The sequence below is a fragment of the Lithobates pipiens genome, unplaced genomic scaffold, assembly GCF_037356315.1.
Source record: "Lithobates pipiens isolate NorthernLeopardFrog02 unplaced genomic scaffold, aLitPip1_a1.2 Scaffold_16, whole genome shotgun sequence".
Classification (NCBI taxonomy): Eukaryota; Metazoa; Chordata; class Amphibia; order Anura; family Ranidae; genus Lithobates; species Lithobates pipiens.
In genome coordinates, this window is record NW_027507748.1 from 112,708,295 (window position 1) to 112,720,279 (window position 11,985).

General features: G+C 45.7%; 1 protein-coding gene across 1 annotated transcript; it reads right to left on the bottom strand.

Moving 5' to 3' along the window:
- Positions 1 to 515: 515 nt before the first annotated feature.
- On the bottom strand, positions 516 to 5,404 carry LOC143981987 (polyubiquitin-C). The gene is made up of 2 exons (XM_077480281.1): positions 5,246 to 5,404; positions 516 to 3,368 (listed from the first exon to the last, which is right to left on the bottom strand). The coding sequence occupies exon 2, from the start codon at positions 3,360 to 3,362 to the stop codon at positions 621 to 623; it is 2,742 nt and encodes a 913-aa protein (XP_077336407.1). The 5' UTR covers positions 3,363 to 3,368; positions 5,246 to 5,404; the 3' UTR covers positions 516 to 620.
- Between the last annotated feature and the right edge of the window lie 6,581 nt (positions 5,405 to 11,985).

Genomic DNA, 11,985 nt, shown 5'->3' on the forward strand with positions numbered 1-11,985 from the left:
AATCCACATCCATTGGCAAGCACTTCAGCTTTCCAATGCCTGGACACAACTATATGGAGCGCCATTAAACCATTATGCTGCAAAAACCCATGCTTTACTGCAATGCACTAACCGGTACCACAAAGCACCTTACATTGCACCCATGTTGCAGTACACAGCTAGAAATTTAACATTTCAGACTGTGTGAAACATTAGGTAGCCCATTCAAGTAAATTGGATTTCCTAATGCAATAAATGTTAATGCACTGCAGCCTGGTATGAAATAGCCTTTTCGATTATGATCTCCTCCTCCCCCCCATTGGCCCTTAAGGCTGTTACCCAAAGTTACCAAACATTTTAATTGCTGAACTTTTGCAGGATTAATAGCAACTAGATTTTACAATTTATTAGCAGATTTATTGGTCACTTTGGGTAGCAGTTCAAATTTCCCTACACAAAGGGAGAGGCTACACTGGGCTCCAATCACAAGAAGCAAAGTGCAGCATCTCACATACCACACGTGAGAAAAACACAAGTTGTTCAGTGTGCAACAAACTTTATTTTACTATATGGGTCAGTACCGCAGCATACAATACAGTGCAACAAAGATAGCAATGCGATAAAAGTTTTTTGTTTGAGGTTTAAAAGCCACCTCTCAAACGAAGCACAAGGTGCAATGTGGATTCTTTCTGGATGTTGTAGTCTGAGAGCGTGCGCCCATCTTCCAGCTGCTTGCCTGCAAAGATCAATCTCTGCTGATCTGGAGGGATACCTTCTTTGTCTTGGATCTTTGCCTTTACATTTTCAATTGTGTCACTGGGTTCAACCTCAAGGGTGATGGTCTTGCCTGTGAGGGTTTTTACAAAGATCTGCATGCCACCTCTCAGACGGAGCACAAGATGCAATGTGGATTCTTTCTGGATATTATAATCTGAAAGGGTGCGCCCATCTTCCAGCTGTTTGCCTGCAAAGATCAATCTCTGCTGATCTGGAGGGATACCTTCTTTGTCTTGGATCTTTGCCTTTACATTTTCAATAGTGTCACTGGGTTCAACCTCAAGGGTGATGGTCTTGCCTGTGAGGGTTTTTACAAAGATCTGCATACCACCTCTGAGACGAAGCACAAGGTGAAGGGTGGATTCTTTCTGAATGTTGTAGTCTGAAAGGGTGCGCCCATCTTCCAACTGTTTGCCTGCAAAGATCAATCTCTGTTGGTCTGGAGGAATACCCTCTTTGTCTTGGATCTTGGCCTTCACATTCTCAATAGTGTCACTAGGTTCAACCTCAAGGGTGATGGTCTTGCCTGTGAGGGTTTTTACAAAGATCTGCATACCACCTCTCAAACGAAGCACAAGGTGCAATGTGGATTCTTTCTGGATGTTGTAGTCTGAGAGCGTGCGCCCATCTTCCAGCTGCTTGCCTGCAAAGATCAATCTCTGCTGATCTGGAGGGATACCTTCTTTGTCTTGGATCTTTGCCTTTACATTTTCAATTGTGTCACTGGGTTCAACCTCAAGGGTGATGGTCTTGCCTGTGAGGGTTTTTACAAAGATCTGCATGCCACCTCTCAGACGGAGCACAAGATGCAATGTGGATTCTTTCTGGATATTATAATCTGAAAGGGTGCGCCCATCTTCCAGCTGTTTGCCTGCAAAGATCAATCTCTGCTGATCTGGAGGGATACCTTCTTTGTCTTGGATCTTTGCCTTTACATTTTCAATAGTGTCACTGGGTTCAACCTCAAGGGTGATGGTCTTGCCTGTGAGGGTTTTTACAAAGATCTGCATACCACCTCTGAGACGAAGCACAAGGTGAAGGGTGGATTCTTTCTGAATGTTGTAGTCTGAAAGGGTGCGCCCATCTTCCAACTGTTTGCCTGCAAAGATCAATCTCTGTTGGTCTGGAGGAATACCCTCTTTGTCTTGGATCTTGGCCTTCACATTCTCAATAGTGTCACTAGGTTCAACCTCAAGGGTGATGGTCTTGCCTGTGAGGGTTTTTACAAAGATCTGCATACCACCTCTCAGACGGAGCACAAGATGCAATGTGGATTCTTTCTGAATGTTGTAGTCTGAAAGGGTGCGCCCATCTTCCAGCTGTTTGCCTGCAAAGATCAATCTCTGCTGATCTGGAGGGATACCTTCTTTGTCTTGGATCTTTGCCTTTACATTTTCAATAGTGTCACTGGGTTCAACCTCAAGGGTGATGGTCTTGCCTGTGAGGGTTTTTACAAAGATCTGCATACCACCTCTCAGACGGAGCACAAGATGCAATGTGGATTCTTTCTGAATGTTGTAGTCTGAAAGGGTGCGCCCATCTTCCAACTGTTTGCCTGCAAAGATCAATCTCTGTTGGTCTGGAGGAATACCTTCTTTGTCTTGGATCTTTGCCTTTACATTTTCAATAGTGTCACTGGGTTCAACCTCAAGGGTGATGGTCTTGCCCGTGAGGGTTTTTACAAAGATCTGCATACCACCTCTGAGACGAAGCACAAGGTGAAGGGTGGATTCTTTCTGAATGTTGTAGTCTGAAAGGGTGCGCCCATCTTCCAACTGTTTGCCTGCAAAGATCAATCTCTGTTGGTCTGGAGGAATACCCTCTTTGTCTTGGATCTTGGCCTTCACATTCTCAATAGTGTCACTGGGTTCAACCTCAAGGGTGATGGTCTTGCCTGTGAGGGTTTTTACAAAGATCTGCATACCACCTCTGAGACGGAGCACAAGATGCAATGTGGATTCTTTCTGAATGTTGTAGTCTGAAAGGGTGCGCCCATCTTCCAGCTGTTTGCCTGCAAAGATCAATCTCTGCTGATCTGGAGGGATACCTTCTTTGTCTTGGATCTTTGCCTTTACATTTTCAATAGTGTCACTAGGTTCAACCTCAAGGGTGATGGTCTTGCCTGTGAGGGTTTTTACAAAGATCTGCATACCACCTCTCAGACGAAGCACAAGGTGAAGGGTGGATTCTTTCTGAATGTTGTAGTCTGAAAGGGTGCGCCCATCTTCCAACTGTTTGCCTGCAAAGATCAATCTCTGTTGGTCTGGAGGAATACCCTCTTTGTCTTGGATCTTGGCCTTCACATTCTCAATAGTGTCACTGGGTTCAACCTCAAGGGTGATGGTCTTGCCTGTGAGGGTTTTTACAAAGATCTGCATACCACCTCTGAGACGGAGCACAAGATGCAATGTGGATTCTTTCTGAATGTTGTAGTCTGAAAGGGTGCGCCCATCTTCCAGCTGTTTGCCTGCAAAGATCAATCTCTGCTGATCTGGAGGGATACCCTCTTTGTCTTGGATCTTGGCCTTCACATTCTCAATAGTGTCACTAGGTTCAACCTCAAGGGTGATGGTCTTGCCTGTGAGGGTTTTCACAAAGATCTGCATTTTGGCCTAAAATTAACAAAAAGCATAATTTAGAGCAGAGTCCACATAATCAATAAAGACATACCACACCAACTAGACGACTTTTCACCAACAACCAAAAAACCTTTTAATGTACAATGGGGGAAGAATTTGTTCAAACTGGAGCAGCTGTGGATACCAACTCATCAGCTTCTAGAGTGTTTAAGTTGAACAGCTTTGAAAATGAATGCTAAAATCCTATTGGTTGCCATGCAACACTGTTCCAGTCTTTAGCCCTGGTTCACATTGATGCTGCTTTAAAACCGTGCTACTTCAAGTGAAGTAGCACAATTTCAATGTAGCAGGTCAGCACAACTTCAGGTGCTACTTGATGTACAGATGTCTATGCAAGTAGCACCTGAAATCGCAAAATAAATTGGGCATAAACAAAAAAAAAAAAAAATAAAAAAAAAAAAAAAAAAAAGTGAGGCATTGCATTGTCACACTGATTTGAATGATTCCATTACAGACAATAGGGTGCAACGTGCCATGCGATTTGGAACTGTCAAAATTGCATGACAAGTTGCACCGATGTGAACAGGGGCTCAGTAGATTCATTGCATAATTCTGGGCTCAGTGTTCACTTTGAAAATGAAAGCTAAAAGCCTAATGGTAGCCATAGAACAATGCTAGTCTTTAGCCCTGGCTCACATTGATGTTACTTTGAAACCATGCTACTTCATTTGAAGTAGCACAACATTAAAGTAGCAGCTCACCACAATTTCAGGTGCTACTTGGCTGGCATGTGTGCCACTCCATGCACACATGTCAATGCAAGTAGCACCTGAAATTGCAAAAATTTTAGGAACCTCTTAAAATCTGTATTGCACCACAAGATTGGAGTCAAACCAACTTGAACGATTCCATTGCTGACAATAGGGTGCCATTTGTCATGAAATTTGGAAATGTAAAATTGAATGACAAGTCACACTGCTGTGAATAGGGGGCTCAGTGAATTTCCCATATTTATATAATTCTGTAACAAAAACATTAAGGCTTCACTCACACAGCTGCAAAACCCCCTCCCCACTAAATTTAAGGCTGCATACCTTTTCAATTGACACATTTATGTGGGCATGAAAATAGACCACGGTCAGATCTTTAACAAATCTGAGGACATGTATGCCAGCTGTGGATATGGCACAAGGTAAAAGGAAATAAAAAAGTGGAATCAGAATTAACATTTTAATTCAGTGTTAACAGCCTTAATCTTTACATATAACTATCAAATGGAGGAAGTAAACATGGGGGAGGTGGGATGGGGGAGGGTACAGGAGGAACAAAGACACCATGTCAAGCCTTAAAGGGGGAAGTCCCAAGCTGGCACCAAGTTCCTGGTCCCACAATAGAACAGCTCAGCAGGGCATGCTGGGACATGTAGTTCCATAGCCCAAAAGCTGCATTATAGGTTGTAATACCAAGAGATCACACCTACAAGCAACTAAGAGGCTCTACTCACTAACCTATAATCAAAGAGTGCTGATATCATTCCCAACCACAATTCTCAGGAGCCTCATCCAGAAAGTGAAAGGAGGTGCATGGGTGGGGGCTCCCCCCATCTCAACACACACTGAGGCGGATACAATGTAGATAAGGCCCAAGCGAGCTCAACCACCACCTTATCCAGCCTCAGAACTTGTGTAGTTCATGTAGGGTGTTCAATTTCAAAGGGCTGGAGGTGGCAACTCTAAACATGGCAGCAGAAAACAGCACATTATCAACCAGGACGCAAATTAAACCCATAAAAAAAAAAAAAGCCAACCCAGCGAGCACAATACAAATAAAACTACAGAAACAAAGCATTCAATCTAACGCCAACCCCACCACCGATAGTACAATACAATGCCCCCTAAACAGCCGTTCACCTTATTTCAGCACGAACTTCCTCTTGTAATAACACCGCTCGTCTTCTACGCAGTTAGATTCTACTGGCGCCTAACTATCCCCTCCTATTTATAGAGCAGGCGGGTGACTCATCACAGCCCCGCCAGTCATGTGCTCTTACGCCACTAAAGAATCCCTAGCCCTCAGAACAGGGCGGGGTGGCTCCCGTACATCTAGAAGAGACTCGCTCTTTCCCTCTAAGTCAGCTACCTTTATCCGCCTACACTCACAAATAGCGATTAAAATAAGCATCGCCGCTTGATAAAGACGTTTTTGCAACAGAAATACGTTACCTCACGAAATACCGGCGCGGAGGGATACCAGGCGGAGGGGGTGAAGACGGCGGATTAGTTCTCTAGAAGATTCCAGCAGTTGCTGAGAGGGGGGGATGTGGTGTTCGCTGATTGGCGGGATGTGACGCAATGTTGTTGCTGGGGCTGGCGGGCAGATTCCAGACGTCCTGTTAGAGGACTTGTTGTGTACTTCCTGGTTGTCTCTGCTTCCTCAATTTGTTGGAATTGGGGTTATGAAACTGGATTATTCCTGAGTGTAAAGGGACATGACCTTGGCTGATGTACACTTATTTTATGTGAAAAGGTTACAAAACAGCAATTACATAATTTCCCCAAATTGTATTGTAAAGGCGCTCTAGCAGCCATGGGAGTATTAGGGCCACTTCTCCTCAGTGTCCCCAATGCCTGGTATTACAGTGAACCGCTTAGGTTCCATTCACATCTATGTATAACAGGAGCGCACACAGAAATACATGAAAAATACGTGTCGCACTTGCGGAATCCGTACCAACAAACAACCTTCAGTAATAAAACTAAGCATGTGCTGTGCAGAATGCTCAGTGCCAGTCAGATTGTGCTAACAGTGGGAGAGGGTCTTAGGCCCCTTCCATACGGAGCGTAATCCATCCAAGCGGTTCCGTCTGCTCAGCAGGGGATCTCTCAGAGGGGATCTCTCAGCAGGGGATCTCTCAGAGAGGATCTCTCAGCTGGGGATCTCTCAGCAGGGGATCTCTCATCGAGGGATATCTCTGGGATGTCTCAGCAGAGGATCTCTCAGCGGGGGATCTCTCAGCAGGGGATCTCTCAGTGGGAGATCTCTCTGGGATCTCTCAGTGGGGGATCTCTCAGCAGTGGATCTCTCCACTGATCGTCGCTGAGCAGGCGGATGACAGGTCTGTGTTCTCTCCACCATTCAGAGCGGACACAGCCCACTGCTCTCTATGGGGCAGTCGGATGGAAACAGACTGCATTCTATCCGATCCGCGGGATGGATGATGAACATATCCCCATCCATCTGCTTTTAGCGGATTGGATGCTGGCAGGACACAGTGTCCACTGACATGCACTGCCCCATAGAGAACAATAGGTGTTTTCCGATCGGGGAAAAAAGGACAGGTTAACCCAATCAGTCCGCTGGTGTGAATGGGGCCCTTAAAGGGGTAAAGTTACAGTAACAGGCATGGACAACACTCAGCACAATCACTTAAAGCAGAAGTAAACCCATTGATTAACCAGTTAAAATTATATTTCCAGCACATGCCAGGAATTTAACTGTCACATTGGTTGTGCTCCCAACCAAACTGTCAAACCATCCAATGGCTGGTGTCATAACTGATTACATGTGCAGCATCATGGCAGTTGAAGATTAAACAGAGGCCAAAATGGCAGCTTCCTTGGCTAAAAATGATGGGGGGGGGGGGGGGGGGTTTACTTGCACTTTAAAAGAAATTAAACTTTTCCATTAATTATACTCTTCGGGCAGCAAGAAGGTTGCAATAACTTAGCAACCTTTACAGCATCCTGTCATATTAGTCCCCTCATATTAGAGTCTCTTTTTACATCAGAGTACCCCCTATAATCAAAATCTCCTTTTATATCAGCGTGCCCCTTACATCAGAGTCTCCCCATAGATAAAAGTCCTTTTTTACATTAGTCCCATCTTACATCAGAGCCCCCCTCCCCTTAGATCAGTCTCCTCTTTCATCAGAGTCCCCCTTTACATCAGAATCCCCCTTAGATGAGTGTCATCCTACAGATCAGACTCCTCTTTAGGTCAGAAACCCCCTTATATCAGAATATATCCTTAGATAAGAGTCTCCCTTTAGATCAGAACCCCCTTGGATCAGAATACATGCTTGGATTAGAGTCTCCCTTTAGATCAAACCACCCCCCCCCCCCCCTTTAACCAGAATCCAACTTTAGATCAGAAGTCCTCCCTAACATTGGAGCCCCTACCTTAGATTTGGCATTTCCCCTTGGATTACAGTCTCACATGAGGTCAGAATCCCCCCTTAGATCAGAGTCACCTCCTAGATCAGGAGTCCCCACTTTAGATCAGGGACCCTACTTAGATCAAAGTCCCCCTTAAATCTGAAGTTCCTCTTAAGATCATAATATTTACTGAGATCAGAGCCCCCGCCCCCCTTAGATCAGTAGTCCCCTTGTAGATCAGCATCTTCCCCTACATTAGAGTCCCATTGTAGATCAACATCCCTCCTTAGATCAGGAGTGCATCCTTAGCTCAGAGTCCCCATTTAGATCAGAGTCCCCCTATCTTACAGGATGGTAGCCGCCTGTAGCCATGAAGCAGGAGCTGTAGGTGGGAGGCAGAGCCGGGGGTGGAGCAGCTCTGCACAGAGGCAGTTTCAACCTGCTATTCATACTGGAATAGCAAGTCATTGATTGCTAGGATGCTAGTGGTCCTAGCAACCAATAACAGCAGAGATTATGGCATTGGAAGAGAAGCTGAGAACATAGGCAGCCCTTGCTGAAAGGAATCCTCAAAGGGTGCAGAGTGCATGTGAAAGCACAGAAGGCCCCACCCCCCTGGGGGACACACATTGCACCCATTGATACACCACTGGCCAATGCATATGTAGCACCCTCCTAGGCCAGGGCTAGGATGAGTGTATTATAGTTTTTGGTTTCTCTGCTTAAGAAGACCACTAGGTAAATTTACGTGCTGTCTGTTTAACAGAGATCTGTGATTGGCTAGTGTAGGCTGATGCTCTGGTGCTGCTTATGCTGTCTAAGACTAGGTACACATATGTGGGGCCGTGGTTCCCTGAATTCTCACCTGAAACGGTCCCAAACACACACAAGACGCTTTTGGAATGCAGACCGCAGCCATGTGTGAACTGGCTGCTAGAGAGCCGGTCACACTCGCATGTCATGCAAATTGGATGCGGGGAAACCCGCATTCAATTTGCACATATGTGAACCCGGTCTGTGCCTTGTAACCTAGGAAGATTCTGGGCTATAGGTGGAGACTAGGCAGATGAGCATCATGAATATGCATACAGCCCTGGCCAATTGTAATGGGAGGTGCCCCTAGGCATGCTGGGTGCTGGTATTTATATTTGAGGAACACATGGGCTCCGGGTCACGCCCAGATAAGGATTGCTCCAGGCTGGGGGGTTTGGGCTTTTCCTCCCTAGCACTTGTTGCCTCTGGTGGGTGACCTGAGGGCCTGAATTGCTAACATGCAGCTTCAGATGGGAGATCTGAGAGCCTGAAGTCTATGTGGCAACCCTGGTCCTACCATAGCCAACAGAGAAAGAGTCTATAGTGAATCTGGTCTGGTATCTGGTATAGAGAAGGCTGCCGGTGGAGCTGCAGGAGCCTTGTGAGTACAGACACCCTATGGAACCTTAGACAGTTATATTCTCTTGTGCTCTAAGTCAGCTGAGGGCCCACACAAGGAAGAACCCTGGCTAATGTTCTTAGAGCTTTCTCCAGACCTATCCACTACTTTACTAAGGGACATTGCTCTGTGTTGCTGTGAAGAAGTCTGCATGTGCTTATGCAAGGACTTCGGTCAAGATTCAGTAGGAAAGGAAGTTAGTCCTTAGTGTGAATAGTTCATATTGGAGTATCCTGTTATATCCCTTTCCTGTCCAAGTTCTTCAATAAACAAATCCCCTAGACTGGTTACTGGAGTAATGAGCAGAAGTGTGTGTGCACCCGGCTGTGGAAAGTACCCTGTGATTAGCTGCAGAGCAAAACGTGGGGAAGACTGGACAAAATGCCAGCAGCTCCTGCGGGGGGTAGTACTACACATATATACATTACACTAGCGGGAAGTGGTTAACATGTTAATATAATTCTAAATGTAATTTTCAATCAATTGAAATCTGTAGCTTTTGTTAAAATAATCCCTATTTGTGGCCTGAAGGTCCTTGTTCATGCACTTCCTGTGTTGGGGTGACAACGCTCTGTCCCTGGCTTACAGTTATGCTCCAGAGCTGAAACCATCACCTGTGCTTCTGATAGAGACTAAAAATTGAAGTTTCAACACACGTTACACAGATATGTTTTTTTGTGGTCACCCTATAGAAAATGTTATTGTAGCCCCCTTTATTTGAAACATGAAATGGTAAGTCCATCCAAGTGGTGTATTTTGGATTTGGGTGGTCTTGTTCCTCAGTGGTATTTATTTAGTTTGGAAGATCTTTCTGCCATACCTTCCACTCCTGGTGGTCATGGTTTGGCCTACACCTTTCACTTATGAATGACAGATTTGTATAATGTAAATATGAAGAAAATATAAATAAAGGTAGGTAACAATTAAAAAATATGCTGTATACTGTTGTAAATTGTTGTTATAATGTGACTACAATTATTTTTTGGGTTATAGCAGTCAACTTCGTCATCATAATAAAAAATTACAAATGAACCACCCTGCAAAAGAAGAGTTATACCATACTAGTCTTGCTGGTGGTGGTTCTGTTCTTCTTTCTGTTGAAGTGACACAAATAATGATTGATTTTTAGCATTTGACACACTTGGGGGTATGTCGGATGCTTGGGTCTCCTGCTGCATGCTTTGGTTCCACCCTCCAGCTACTGCAACCCGACTGTGTACCTACAGATGTGCAGTGATATAACAGCGGGCAGAACAAACCATACAGTGCAGAAGGGGGGTAATGGCGCCCCTCGCATCCTGAAGTACTTTATGTTAGAAGTTTAAAATTCTTTAGCTGGAGTAGCATCCTGTTTTAATCCAAAAAAACACACAAGCGTGCCGCAATCATGTGGTTGTGGTGCCCCTCCATTTGCATTTGGCGAGTTTTACTGCCTACTGAGCGCAATGGGAGGATAATTTTTGCCATGCCGCAATGCAAAACATCATGGCCACTGTATGTGTAAACCCCCATCCACTTGCTTTACTGTTAAAGGGGAAGTGGTTGGGGGGAGTTAAAAAAAAAAAACCCCAACCACAGGTATGAATGAAGTCTAAATGAGGACTAGTAAACATTATCTTGTGGTCTTTTAAAGTAGAATTCCATCCTATACCTAACTAGTCCTAAAAATGCTCTCTTCCACTTCTAACACCCGTGCTGACTAACCTGTGTAAAAAAATATGTATATACTAGTCTATTTCCAGCCCGCTGCAGTCCAGTCGTGTGATTTGGCTCCCCTGTGTCAGTCAATGGTGGCTGCAGGGTAAAATGGGGAGCGCCAACAAGGGCTGGAACATGGGAGCCTATGGTTGACATCACCATTGCTTGAATTGCCACCCATTGCCGAGAGCTCTCTCCTCTCCCTTGCTGCCACCGTTGGCGGACACAAGAGATCATATGACTAGCGGGGTGAAAATAGGTAAGTATATACATCCTTCTTACACAGGTAAGTCAGTATAGGTGTTGGTAGAGTAGAGGGAGCTTTTTTAAGACTAGTTAGGTTTGGAATTCTACTTTAACCCTTAAAACCACTCTGTCAGCAGAATATACATCTATAAACAAGCCACAGCCCCTTTATTGGGTTTAAAAAACAGTTTAATTCTGAAATAAACTTTAATCTTTATTACCAAACAGAAGCACGTTAACCATTAACAGACCAATATGCTTAGTCATTAAGGTGGGGGGGAGAGGTTCCTTAACCAGTTGCCGACCGCCGCACGCCGATGTACGTCGGCAGAATGGCACGGGCAGGCATAAGGGCTTACATGTACGTCCCTTGCCTCCCGCGGGTCGGGGGCCCGATCGGGCCCCCGCCCGGTGCCTCCGGCGGTCGGTTTTCGTCCGGGAGCGATCCGGGACGAGGGGGCGGCCATTCATTCATGGCCACCCCCTCGCGATCGCTCCCGACGAATAGAAATCCCCCGTGACATCACTTCCTCTCCTGTAATGTAAACACAGGAGAGGAAGTGATGTATTCTCTCCTCCGTGTCGGTATTTTTCGTTCCGACACGGAGGAGAGCGGATCGGTGAGTTGCACCAACACTCTACACACACAGTAGAACATGCCAGGCACACTCACACCCCCCCTTTACCCCCCGATCACCCCCCCAATTACCCCTGCCCCCCAGTCACAGTGACACCAATGTCATTTTTTTTTTTTTTTGCATTGGTGTCATTTGTGACTGTAATAACTGTTAGGGCAGTTAGGGTTAGCCCCCTTTAGTTCTAATGTACCCCCCTAACCCCCCCAATAAAGGTTTAACCCCGTGATCACCCCCCGTCGCCAGTGTCACTAAGGCTGGGTTCACATTGCAGCGGTTTATGAGAACGAATGTGATTCGCACCGCACTGCAGTGCAAATCACATCCGATCTCTGTGCGATTCGAGTTCAGCCATTCGCCGCACCCGCCACACCCGCCGCAAATTCGCACGGGACCCTTTTTTTGGCCCGCAGCAGAATCGGATCGCATGGGTGTTCACACCATGCGATCCGAGTTTGCAGATCGCACTGCGATATGCGAACTGA

Coding starts and splice junctions, on each gene's coding strand:
- LOC143981987 (XM_077480281.1), bottom strand. CDS start 3,362: ATGCAGATCTTTGTGAAAACCCTCACAGGCAAGACCATCACCCTTGAG.